The sequence below is a fragment of the Camelus dromedarius genome, chromosome 7, assembly GCF_036321535.1.
Source record: "Camelus dromedarius isolate mCamDro1 chromosome 7, mCamDro1.pat, whole genome shotgun sequence".
NCBI lineage: Eukaryota > Metazoa > Chordata > Mammalia > Artiodactyla > Camelidae > Camelus > Camelus dromedarius.
In genome coordinates this window covers 37,493,688-37,507,786 of record NC_087442.1, presented here as the reverse complement: position 1 = coordinate 37,507,786, position 14,099 = coordinate 37,493,688, and the positions used below count along the sequence as shown (strand labels likewise).

Here is a 14,099-nt window from a genome sequence, read left to right as displayed (position 1 = left end):
TTATATTTATACAAGAAAAACTTCAATAATATCAAATCATTTCTTAATTTTAATCTATGATTATAAATAAAACTATATTGAGATTTTAAGTTCTATATTTCAAAGCTGAGTACAGACTGCTCATATGTTAACATTTACAACAAACTAATAACTTACTAAATAAATTATTTGTATTTTAACCAAAATATAAGCAACTACTTAATATATTTTTTTTCCTGGAAGGCTAAGTCAGAATTCATTGGTACACTTTTTTCTTGGTGGGTTGAAAAAATCACTGAACTGCAGAGTTTCAGTACAGACTCTGCCAGTAAATAACTATCTTGAGACCTTGAAGAAGGCACTTTAACCTCTATAAAATGAAGAGGCAAAAACAGGTGGTTTAAAAGTCTTTATCCAACTACATATTTATAGAAATTTTAATGTTTTAGCTAGAAAGTACTTACATGGTCTGAAACACCTAAAATTTTAGATGTCAGAAATTTCAAAATGATTGTTCCACAAAACCAAGCACAACCTTGAATTACCTAGAATACAAACAAAATAGATAGAAGGCTGAGGAACAAAAGGCCCTGCATCCTGGTAATCAACAAACCTTCAATTAACAAATCTTAAGTGAGAGGGAAACACAAACTTAAAAATTTTTTTAAAATATGATAATGAGAACTACATATTAGAAGCTAAGGGAGACATATAAAACAATGATCAGAACAAAATTCATAACACCAAAAACTTTTATCAATAAAAATAAGAGTAGAGATAAATTAACACTTTGACTCAAATATCTAGATAAAGAATAACAAAATAAACCAAAGCAAACACATGTAAGGAAACACTCAGGAGAATATTCTTCTATTGTATTTACACCTATCTGTATCCATCTTGTTGTCTTTGCATTCCTGGGATGAACCCAATTTGATAAGAATGGACTATCGCTTATATATATTTATATATACCTATCTGGCTATTCTTGAGTTGTTAACCTTTTCTTTTGCATTTTTATCCATAGAGTGTTTTCATCTAGGTGGAATTTAAAATCCATGTTCATGAGTAAGAATAAGCTTAATCATACTGTCCTTGCCTGACCTTAGAACTGAGATTTAGATTACCAGTGAGGTTTCATTTTCCTTCTTGTAAGGGTTCTCATTCCTTATGATACGCACTGAGTTCCTCTTGGTGTTTTTGAGTAAATTTCATAAACCCAGTTTAATATTTACCTCGTAATCAAAAATTGGGATCTCCTATTAAGCACTGAATTTCTTCCTACTGAGGAAAACTGTCAAGTGAATCACTTAGGTCTAAAAGCACTTGCTTAGGCTTTATGTTGTAAATATTTACCTTTGCTAAAGATACATAAAAGCTAAAAATAGAGAATACTTAATACCTAGGAAGGTGAAAAAAAAGAATCTTTCTTGTAATTTACCATATGATAGCAAAGAATATGAAAATTAGATTATGATCAATCCTAAGTGACCATTTTTTCTATATACTGTTTCAATGCCATGCGATGCAGAAACCTAAGAACCTCCTCATTTTCAAGTTTTCCAATTATGACAGAGCAAGATATGCAATATAATCTTTATTCCACAAGCATGTAAGAATCACTTGGAGTAACAAAACAGGTGTCTTTGTAAGAAAAAGTATTAGTTCACAAAATATCTTTGCTTTTTCTTTTTGATTGTCTTCTCAAAAATAGCCATAAGGGGCCAGAATATCTTTTGTGTTGTTTAGATGACTACCATGATTCACTTCTTCCGTTTGCAAGATATTGACAGTATTAATTATATCAGTTTCAAAATACAAATATAAGCTGAACATTCATTATATTTTAACTTTCTCTCTTAGATTTGTTTCTTTGAAATTCTTATGTTGAAAGCTTAATTTTTTTCAGTCTAAAATTGAAAATATTCAAGACAATAAATTTTCCTCTGAGTACAACTTTGGCAGAATCTCCTAAATGTCCACAGACACTGTTCTATTCACTGTCATTTTTCAATGATTTGTAATTAAGATTTTGACTTTCTTTTGAGTTTAATTATTAAATAAAAATCTTTAAATTTTCTGTTGATTTCTTGGTTTACTCTTAAAAAAATAATCATTGTCGATTTTTCTGAAGTAAAAAAAAATCACATATTAGAAGGGTCATGTCAATAACTTAAGTGTATTTTCACCATCGGGGATGAAAGAGTGCTTCCAGCAATGAGAAACTGGCAATTAATTCCGTTTTGTTCTTTTGTATTCTAAGTGGAAATCTACCTTATTATCATACCATAACTTTTCCAGTTTTACCCTATCAATATATGACATGTAATTACACAGTTCTACAACACAGCAGATTTTATTTTTTAATAGGGATACATTAAAGACCCAGAGAAAAAGAATGAATGTCTTCTGCCTGATATTATGAGAATTAGTAGTTGCAGTGCCTACGCACTAATGTATCTATTTTACTTTATAACATAACACATAAACATAGAGGTAACATGGGCCATCCATTTGTCTATTTGAGAAGAAGTCAAACAAAGATCAGGTAGTGGCTGAGCTGAAATAAGAAGGGACTGGGAGATTGTAGGGAAAACATTTAAAGGCTAAAAATAATAGAGGCTAAAGTTGGAAGCTGAAGGAAAGAGACATGATGGGTAAATATAGAAAAAAAAGGGAAAGTGGGGACAGAACTACAGACTGAGTTATTTTGAAGAGAAGGTTAATAAATCTAAAGAGAGAAACTCAAAGTAAATAGAAATAAATTTAAGAGGCAAGGTAGTAGGTGTAAAGCAGAATGAAAGGTAAAGGAAGAAAGGACTGAAGGTAGCACTGAAATAAACTAACCTCTTGAAAATGACTTGTAGATGTCGATAAGGACTATTTCCCACCTTACCTAAGTAGCTATTTGTAAGATTTATTCACTATAAATCATTCAATTTTTAAAGTATGTTATCTGTATTCAGTTTATAGAAAGAAAAAAAATTTGAAGAAATTGTGTTAAAAATGTTGAACCTTACCCAAAAGTGGAGTTCAGATACTCCCAATCTTTGAAGTTTATTTCTCTTTAGAATTATCACCTAAAATGCATGATATAAAATAAAACAATTAAATAAAATTAACATTTATATTTCATATGAATGATAAATTTCAAAAATTACACGGCCACCCCCTTCCATCTTGGCTATTACCAGCCATTTTCCTTCTTAATTGTTGATTTTTCCAAATTTGGACATGGAAAATTTCCTTGGAGTGAGAGCCAAATGCTTTGTAAACCAAAAAGTTGACTCTAGAATCAACTTAATTCCTCAGTGAGTTACTTAGGACATTTTATGCAGAGCAACACTCTGAGGAGGTAGATGGTATGTGGGAGGTATGTCCATACAAATGTATATGTCAGTTACCTAGCAAAATTAGTGGTCTAAAGTAACACGAAAATCCTTCCTCTCCAAACTCTCAAATATTTTAAAATGTTAAAGAAAATGCCTAATTGAATTTATAAGAAAGAAAAGGAATCTTCCAGGTGTCAGAGAAAAGAAGGTGATTTTAAAAACTAAAACATTAATTAGGAGAGAACCTATGGCAGTCTTTGAGGCGGCCTGTAGAAGGGGGCTACAAATATGGGCTTGTATTAAAAGGGAGGGCAGCAGAAGAGAACTTGGGACTATGAAAGGTAAGAAATTAGAATTAAGACTCATGCATACAGCTGGGGTCCCCCAAAACCATACCCTTAGTGCTATCACCTGAATGTTTATGTCCTTCCATTAAATCCATATGTTGAAAACTTGATCCTCAGTGTGACATATTTAGAGGTGGAACTTCTGTGAGGTAATTAGATCATGAGGGTAGAGCCCTCATAAATGGGATTAAGGGCCCTTCTGAGAAGAGACACGAGAGAGATGATACCTCTCACCAACGTGTGAAAATACAATGAAGATATCTGTCTACAAAGCAAGAAGAGAGCCCTCACCAAGAACCAAGTCAGTTGACACCTTGATGTTGTACTTGCCAGCATCTAGGACTGTAAAAAATAGACATCTGTTAAGCCATCCAGTCTAGTATTTTTGTTAGAGCAGCCCAAATCGACAAAGGCATGCAGGGAATGGAAATACTCCTCCTACTATTTTACAAGTTGATAAGGTATTTGTTTATTCCCAAGTTTGTGTTGGGAAAAAAAAAAGCTTCCAACGAGAAACTGAAATCTTAGGCCTGTGTATTTTTTAGATTTGGAGGAGAATTTTGCATCATCTAATTAGTCCTACGTGAGCCAGGATTCCTGAACTTTCAACAACAGGAAAATATAAATGCACAAGATTACAAACTGCAAAACTGTTTGTAAACACGAAATACAAGAAGCAACCCAAATTCCCAGACATAGAACAGTGGTTAAATTATCTATAGAGCATGCAGAGGAGAATATATACTATGAAATTATAGGAAAGAATAAAGATCTCCATGAACAGATATGGAATAATATCCAGGATACGTTGTTAAGTGATACCCAGGATAGACTGATAAATCAAAACACAAAACATAGTGGTATGCTGCCTTCATGTAAGTGAGAGATAATATTTAAAATAGACTTCTGTGTAAAATGTCACCATTTTACCATCCCTACTGAATTAATGGATCTGGTATCAAGCACTGATGGCTGCTATCATAAAACCAGAGTCATCAGATAATATGTGCCTCCTGATTATAGACTTGCCAAAGGGATTAAATCAGAACCTGTCCAAGTTTTAGACCCAATAATTAATATATTATAAATACAGAATACAAAGGAAGATGTAAAGCTGCACCATGAGGACTCCGAGAGAAAAATCAAGACCACAGAACCCTTCACATGTTCAATGGCCCAGGTTCTTCAACAAATAAATTTTCTGGGGGAAAAACCAAGGAGACATATTGAAAACCTGTAGCTAAAAATAAAAATGTAAATGCTGAAACTATAAAGAAAAGTTTGATGTGATTACCATAGTCAAGACAGACACTACTGTTTTAGAGGAGTGCAAGGGAGTCATAACTGAGGCACGTTACAGGGAGGGCTTCTAGAATGGTTAGAAAAATTCTAGTTTTGACTTGATGGTAGTTTAAGGATGTTTGCCAAATAGTTCATTTATCAGTAATTATCAGTACTGGTCAGAACTAAGTCAGTATATAAAACATTTGTTTTAAGAAGTTTCCTATATCTGTGTTATATTTTAAAGTAAAAAATGTTTTCATAAAAAAAGGTGGATGAGCACACTATTATAAGTCCTCTACTTTGTAATGCTGGAAAAATTTGACAAAATGTTGAAAAGAAAGAACCTATGTCTTTTGGGAGAGAGAAAGAAGAATACTTACTATGAAGCAAAAAAAGAGTTGTGGGGGAAAAAAAATTAAAACTTACATCCCAAAAGATTCCACCAATGCACCATACATGGAAAAGTGCTGTATTTTGGTATTTCTGTAGTAAGTGTCATTTCTGATTATTGTGGAAAGAGAACATCCCAGGAGCATTCCAAGGGGAAGAACATTCCAGGTTCTGGCTTATGAATACCAGAAATGTGATTATAAGGTAATAAAACTGATTTACTGAACCACCATTCCAAATACAACTGCAAATGAATGTTATTTCATCAAAGTAATTCACATGAGGAAACTATATACTTCTCTAATTATGTTGTCATTGCTCAAAACAGTTCAGAACTCCTCTTTACTAACAACTTTCAGAGAAAGTTGCAAGAAAATTGGTCTTATTATTTTATTGTCGTGCCATATTTTGATCAAGATCTGTATTACCCAGCCCAATCACCCATCTTTTTCACAAGAGTTTGGTCGTTTCCAAAAATCAAATCCACCCTTGAAAGATGAAGATTTGCCACCATTGAGGATATTCAAAAGAATGTGCCACTGTCTGTGAAAGCAATTCAGAGGAGTTCCAAAAATGCTCTGGGCAATGGTAGTGTCACTTCAATATGTATTTAGCCTACTTGAAGTGACTTCTGAAAGAAATAACTAATTTTTATCATAAATTAAGGCATACTTTAAAAAGTAAGCCTTATTACCTTATGAGTTTAAAAAAAATTTACTTGGGCATTGCCTTAAAAATGTAAACTTTCATTATATTATTTTTCAAGGATGAGACAGGGAAAAAGCATTATCTGGGGAAAACTTTTCATGTGAGTAATAATCCAGAAAGGGCCCTGTTTAGTCTCCTAAATCTATGAGATGGGTAAACTGCTATTTGACAGGTTAAAAATAAATCTTCATGAGCTTAAGAAACACTTACCAATGTCATTAACAAAGATGAAGAATAATAAGACGATAAATACATTGGATTTCCAAACATCAACACAAAACAAAGGAGAACTGAAATCTAAGAATTGAAGGAAAAAACACATTTTATAGTCATTAGACAGACAGCATAATGTGTCCTTTTCTGCAGGGATGTATCATTTCTAATACAAATTTTATTTGCATAAATAAGATTAAAAGATAGATCTTGACCAAGTGATAACAGAATTTCAACATATTTATAGATTCTAAGTATTTTCAACATCATAAATACTATATAGCAGAATTTAATTTTTTCTCTATTTGCAACTTTGTAGAAATAAAATAGAAAAAAAAACTATTGTTTCTATTGATTCAATAATGGAGAAAGACTTATAAGTCTTAGTTTTCTAATCTTATTTTTTGTTGAACTACTTGAATATTTCCATCACTAATGAAGGTTTATTTTATGTTCTTATCTAAAAGATTTTTAGTTTTTATTTTCCTAAGGGAGATGTGTTTGGAGAGTAAGATAAAAACAATAATGCAAAACATCAATTTTACAGAGTGTTACACTCATGCGACGTGTTAAAAATCTCAAGCCTCAGGGAGAAAAGGCAGTTTCAAAAGTAGTGACAATAATAATAAAACAAAAATTTTTAAAAAGTTTCAGAGAATACAAAACATCTATAGTTAAGAGTATAATCTGCTATAACATGGCATCTGGTTATCCTTCTAAATATTGTCAACATCATATGTATTAAATACAACTTGAGAGGAGGTATATAAAACAGAATCACTTCTGTTTTATAAACCCTGAGATCTTATTTTAATATATGACTTAAAAATATTAAGAATGTTACCATGTTCATATAGATGATCTTCTGAAATTTGTTTGGCTCAATGTACCCCACAACATACATAGGAAATAATGAAGCTATCTGAAATAAAAATATAAAAAAAGCAAAAAATAAAATGTAGACAAGCATTTCACTATTCATAAGCATAGTAAATATAAGAAGAGAGTTATATTTCCAATAATGATAGTCACAGTAATGTGAGTCAGCCTTTTCACTGAGAACTACAATAGCTAAGAAAAAATATTTATATGTAAGCCACAGATTACTAAGAGGGCAAAAAGAATTGGGAAGCTAAGACTAGAGAAAAGATGGAAATCTACAGAGATGAGCATAACATTTTGGGTCATTTTTCTCCCAGAGGCATCTGCTAATTCTAAAAGAAGCGGATGCCTGCCAGCTGAGAGGCAGCTGAGAGATTTCTACAAGCTTAGCAGTCAGGGAAACCCCAAAATGGGGTCCCTGCTAAGTCCCCAAGCTTTAGTTTGTACTTCAAAGGGTAATACGATAAGAGAGAACCAGAAATCAAAGTAGCCTTGGGAAATACTGAAGCTCACCTTTGAATTATCTCAATCTCTGATTGCATGAGTGATTAAAGATTGTTAGTCCCTATATTTGCCTATGGGAAGCAATTCTAATTTTCTCTGAAAGAAGTTTGTATCATCTTAGTCTCAAATTAACTCTACAATTGTTCATATACAATGTTCAATACCACATCAAAACTAATCAGATGTAGGAGGAGATAAGACACTACCACTAAGACAATAGAAACAGACCTATGAAGACTCTACATCTAGTTTAGGGGTCAGCAAACTTTTTATGTAAAAAGCCAGAGAGTAAATATGTTATAATTTGTGGGCCACATACAGTCTCTATTGTATACTCTTCATCTTCTATACTCTTTAAACAACACTGTAAAACTGTGAAAACTACTCTTAGCTCACAAATCACTCAAAAATATGTCTGGATAAGTTTGAAAATTCCAAGAGGCTACTGAAAGACACACACACACACAAAGAACAAATTAAAAATGTACAACAAGTATTAGAATGATCAATAATAAGTCAAATATGGGTTTAAAAGCAGGTAAAATATAGCCAAACAGAAAATGATAAATTGGAAGACAGGTCAGAAGAAAGCATAAAATGGACAAAAGGATGAACAATATATGAAGAACATAAGAAATGTAGAGCACATAGTGTAAAGACCAGATTTCAATCTCAGAAAGGGATAAGGGAATTAAGTAAAAGCAATTATTTAAAGAAATTATATCTGAGAAGTTCCCAAAATTTATAGAAAAAAAAATCAAGAACTGATTCACAAAGTATGAGCAGCCTCCAGCAAGGGATAAATTAAGACAAACAAAACCTGACCACACTTAGGAATATAATGTAAAAACTGCTTATAACCAAAGGTAACTACAAAACTCTTTAAAAGAGTCTGAGACTAACTGACTTTAAGATTTACTATAAAGCTGCAGTAATTATGAGAGTATGGCACTGGAGAGGAAAAACAGACAAATTGATCAATGGAATAAAATAGAGCCCAGAAACAGATCCACAAAACTACAGGCAACTGAGCTTTGACAACAGAGCAAAGTAATTCAAAGGAGAATTGACAGTCTTCAACAAATGGTGCTCAAAGACTTGGACACTCACACATTAAAAAAAAAAACAAACTACAGACTTAACACCTTCCAAAAAATTGACTTAAATGTATCTTAGACCTAAATGGAGAACACGGACAAAAAACTTCTAAAAGATAACAGGAGAAAATCAAGGTGATCTTGTTTAAGGATGAGTTTTTAGAAATACCACCAAAAGCATGATCCATGGAAGAAAAAACTGATGAACTGAACTCCCTTAAGATCAAAAACTCCAGCTCTGCAAAAGACACTATTAAGAAAACTAAAAGACAAGCAAGGTATTGGGGAAAGATCTTTGCAAAACCCACATTTGATAAAGGTCTGGTATGTAAAATATACTAAGAACTCGAAAAACTCAGCAATATGAAAACAAATAACCGAATTAGAAAAATGGGCAAAAGCTCTGAGCAAATAACCTAACCAAAGAAGATATACAGAGGGCAAATAAGCATATGTAAAGATGCTAAGCACAATACTCCACTAGGGAACTGTAAATCAAAGCAACAATGAGATACTGCTTCTAACATATCAGAATGGCTAATATCCAAAAAAACTGACAAAATTGGCAATTTCTTACAAAACTAAACATCGTCTTACCATACAAACCACCAGTCACACTCCTGGGTATTTACCCAATTGAGTTGAAATCTTACGCCCACTCAAAACCTTCACTTGGGGGGAGGATATAGCTCAAGTGATAGAGTGCATGCTTAGCATGCATGAGGTCCTGGGTTCAACCCCCAGTACCTCCTGTAAAAATAAATAAAACCTAATTATCTTCCCCCACCACCAAAAGAAAAATAATTAAATAATACAATAAATAATATATTTCACACCAAAGACTAGAATCACCAAAGACTAGAAGCAACGATGATGTCTTTCAAGAGATGGATGGATGATGTCTTTCAAGAGATGGATGGATAAACAAACTGTGGTATATTCATACAATGGAGTATTATTCATCAATAAAAAGAAATGAGCCATCAAATCATGAAAAGACATGGAGGAACCTAAAATACACACAGCTAAGTGAAAGAAGCAAGTCTGAAAAGGTGACACACTCTATGATTCTAACTACATGACATTTTATTTTGGCTGTATTTTATTACATTAAAAATTGTAGAGCTCTGCTGTGAATTACAGTGTTAACATTTCTTGTACTAGTAGAGGGCTGCATTCACAGTAATTATGTCTGGGCCCAGGAATTCTTTTTTTGGGGGGGCCTCTGAAAAGTCCCATGCAATTTAACATTCAGCAGTAACCAGATTATGCATTTATTATATAAGTACAACAACAATGGATAATTCATTCAAGAATCCCAAAGAGATGTTTGATTTAAAGAGGTACCAGTTGAATATGGTAATACTTTCAAGTAATAACCAATTTCCCTGAATATAGTTTTCTAGAACTTTTTTTATAGCTTAGTTGCTTGGGCTTAAAGTACAGTTTCTTAGAAAACAATACTTTAAATTCAAGTCCATTCAATGGATGCTAAAGGGTCAATGCTATCTCCACCCTAAAGAAACTTACTTGCCGGTGGTGTGGAAAAGAGCAAAGACATAGATAGCTCAGCAAATCTCCTTTCAACACAGTATCAAGTACCTCATAGAGCAAGCTCAAGCAAGCCCATCGAACCTCAGAGTCAAAGAATGCATAAATTGTTACAAGTTTGTTTATTCTATAGATCAACTACCCAGAATTCAGGAGTTGGTGCCTAACAAACCTCCTGTCATTTCTTTTTCTCCCAGCATAAATACCTCACTACCCACCTCCTCCACAAAAATAGATGGGGATGGCATAAAATGGTTCCAACTAAAATTCCAGCTAATGGATAATCAGAACTTTACTGGATTTAAGAAATTTACCTCTTTTTATTAAGCTTAGAGTCTCTACCAAGGACTCCTGTATTATTCTTTTCCAGTTTTATTGAGAGATAAGTGACCTATAACATTGTGTTAAGTTTAAGGTGTACAACATATTGATTTGATACATGTATAAATTTCAATATGATTACCACTACAGCATTAGCTAACACCTTCATCATGTCTCAAAATCCCCATTTCATTTTTGTGGTGATAACATTTAAGATTTACTCTCCTAGCAACTTTCAAGTATATAAAACAGTATCATTAGCTATAATCATGCTGTGTGTTAGATCCCCAAAACTTATTCAACTTCTAGCTGCAAGTTTGTACCTTTTGTCCAATGCCTTCCTATCTCCTCTACCTCTCAGGTCCTGGTAGCCACCATTCTCCTGTTTCTACAAGTTTTACTTTTTTAGATTCCACATACAAGTGAAATAATACAGTATTTTCTTTCTCTAGCTGTCTTATCTCACTTAGGATAATGCCCTCAAGGTCCATCTATGTCCTGTGGCAGGATTTCTTTCTTTCTCATGGCTGAATAATACTCCATTGTATGTATATGTAGCACATCTTCTTTATCCATTGATCTGTTGACAGACAGGTTGTTTCCATACCTTGGCTCTTGTGAATAATGCTGCAATAAACATAGAAATGCAGATATCTCTTCCATATTCTGTTTTCATTGCCTTTGGATATTTACCTAGAAGTGGGATTGCTGGATCACATGGTAATTCTATTTTAAATTTTCTGAGGAACTTCCATATTGTTTTCCATAGAGGTTCTACCACTTCACATTCCCACCAACAGTGCATACGAATTCCCTTTCCTCCACATGCTCACCAACATTTGTTTTCTCTTGTCTTCTTGATATTAATCTCTTATCAGACATATAGACAAGTGAGATTGCATCAAAATAAAAAGCTTCTGCATAGCAAAGGAAACACCAATAAAGTAAATAGTAAAGAAGGTATACAAATGGCCATTAAATATATAAAAAAACATTCAACATCACTAGTCATCAGTGAAATGCACAACAAAACCACCACATTATATTATCTCACAATCGTTAGGATGGCTAATATCAAAAAACAAATGACAACAGGTATTAGGGAGGATGTGAAACAAAGGGAATCCTTTTACACTGTTAATGGGAATGCAGAATTGTGCAGCTGCTATGGAAAACAGTATGGAGGCTTCTTAAAAATTAAAAATAGAAATATGGTATGATTTAGTATTTCTACTTCTAAGTATTTATCCAAAAGAATGGAAAACAGGATCTTGAAGAGATATTAGCACTCTCATGTTCACTGTAGCCCTATTCATAATATCCAAGATGTGGAAATAACCAAAATGACAATCAATGGTTGAATGGATTTAAAAATGGTTTATACACATACAACAGAGTATCATCATCCTTATAAGAGGAGGAAATTCTGTAATATGCAACAATATGGATGAGGATATTATGCTGAGTGAAGTAAGCCAGTCACAGAAAGACAAATACTGCATGATTCCATTTATCAGAGATAATACTCAAACTCACAGAAGCAGAATAGAATAGTGATTGCCAAGGGCTAGGGGGGAGGAGGAAATGGGAAGCTGCTAATCAACACACATAAGATTTCAGTTATGCCAGATCAATAACTTCTAGAGATCTACTATACAACATTGTGCCTGTACATAACAATACTGGACTGCATACTCAAAAATCTATGAAAAGTGTACATCTTATGTTCACTGCTCTTGCCACATTACATACTCACAAATAGACTTAAAAAAATTTAAGGCCCGTTACATGAAAATAGAAGGACTACACAATAACTGTGCATATAATAATGTTGCATTAAAATATTTAAAGCAAGAGTTCACAGAACTAAAAGTAGATACAGCAAATTACTGTTATAGTGGAAGAATTTAACAATTATTCTTCCAGTAACTGAAAGCAAACAAAAGTACTAGAGACCTAAAAGATTTGAATATACAATTAAACTCTGCCTAACATATCTATAACCACATACCTAACAAATACAAAACAATCAATCTTTTTAAATGCAACAAAAATAGAAAATACCTGGGAAAAAATTTAATGAAAGATCTATATGATCTCTAAAAATTAATATAACATTATTGAGAGAAATTAAGAATTAAATAACTAGATATATATTATGTTCTTTGATCAGAAGACACAATATTTTAAGGATCTCAAAAATTTTTATTTACTGAAATCACATTTTTCATCAAAGTGAAAGGGAAAAGAGTATGTATGTAAATTTGGGAATGGGGACAAGTCTAGACCATAAGTTTTAAGAGGTACTGGGTAAAAGAATACAGTTGCTTTCTGCTTGTCTCCTGTTGAGTCCAGTTCATTTAATGAAACAGTTATAGTTGTTAAAAGGAAGTTCATAAATTCACTTTGTGAGGAAAATTAATCTTGACACTAATTATGAAAAATGTATCATATAGATTCTTATACAGAAAAGCAATTATGTAATAGAGGAGACTCAATTAATTATAGTTTAACAAAAGGTACAGAAGTATTCTTTAAATGTGCATTTCTTTTATTAATGCTGTGTTAAAGTTGGCGGCATTTTAGCAAGCAAATAACATAATACAGCCAAGTGTGTAGCCTTCAAGAGAGGAGTTCAAAGACCCAAGAGATGCAACAAAAATAAATTGGAAGTGTTGGTGCTCTGCAGTTAGGCAGACTTAATTTTAACTTAATCTTTGAGCCTTAGTGTCTCCATCTGTAATTCTAAGTTAATAATACCCGTCTGCCTAGACTCCATGAGGATTAAATGAAATAAACTATAATACTGAAGTCAGGCATATATTACTTTCCCTTTCCTTCCTTTCATAGACTAATATTGTTAGGATATGCAGATCTAGACCACCCTTCTTAAATATCACCTTTATGCTTTGGCTAAGAAAAATACTTCACAGGTGAAAATTCTGCTTAATTGCCAAAATGTTGCTACTTGAATCGCTGGTTGGAAAGAAAGCTCTCTCATTTAGAGTCGACATTCTGCTGTGAAAATGTAGAAAACTGACTGACTTCTATTCTTGCCTCCAGATGATTTCATCAAACTTCTGTGGATACTAGCCTCAAGGTAAGTAGGTCTGAGGGTAGGTCAAAATTTGCTTCTAGGAAACAGTAGAGATTTTTAAATCTGTTCAAATGCTTAGACCAATTTTGCTCCTGAAATCAGATATGAGTGCAGACGTTTTAAATAAAAATTAGTATAAGAAAAAAAATCATAAAACCCTTATGTAAGCTAATTTTTGACTCTGTTATTTAGTTTATATATATAGACTTTAAACTATATTTTAACCACTGTGGCCACAATAGAGACTGTCAAACTAACAGGGAGAAATCAACTTGTAGACTGAGTTTACATTAGAAGATGCTAGGTCAGACAAAACTTTCAGAAAGAGAAGTTGACATTTTTAGTAAGAGCAGCTGCTTCTATGTCTAGGAGAAGAAACATCAACTCTTCTTGG

The 14,099-nt window shown here is 32.9% G+C and overlaps 1 protein-coding gene across 1 annotated transcript in view; it reads right to left on the bottom strand.

Annotated features, from left to right (window-relative positions):
• DPY19L2 (dpy-19 like 2) overlaps positions 1–14,099 on the bottom strand; it is a 76,162-nt gene that overhangs the window by 28,022 nt on the left and 34,041 nt on the right. The window contains exons 10-13 of the mRNA XM_010988079.3: positions 7,098–7,175; positions 6,251–6,337; positions 3,000–3,059; positions 444–524 (exon numbers count right to left, since the gene is read on the bottom strand). Coding sequence (XP_010986381.1) covers positions 444–524; positions 3,000–3,059; positions 6,251–6,337; positions 7,098–7,175 — 306 coding nt within the window. The remainder of the gene's footprint in view (positions 1–443; positions 525–2,999; positions 3,060–6,250; positions 6,338–7,097; positions 7,176–14,099) is intronic.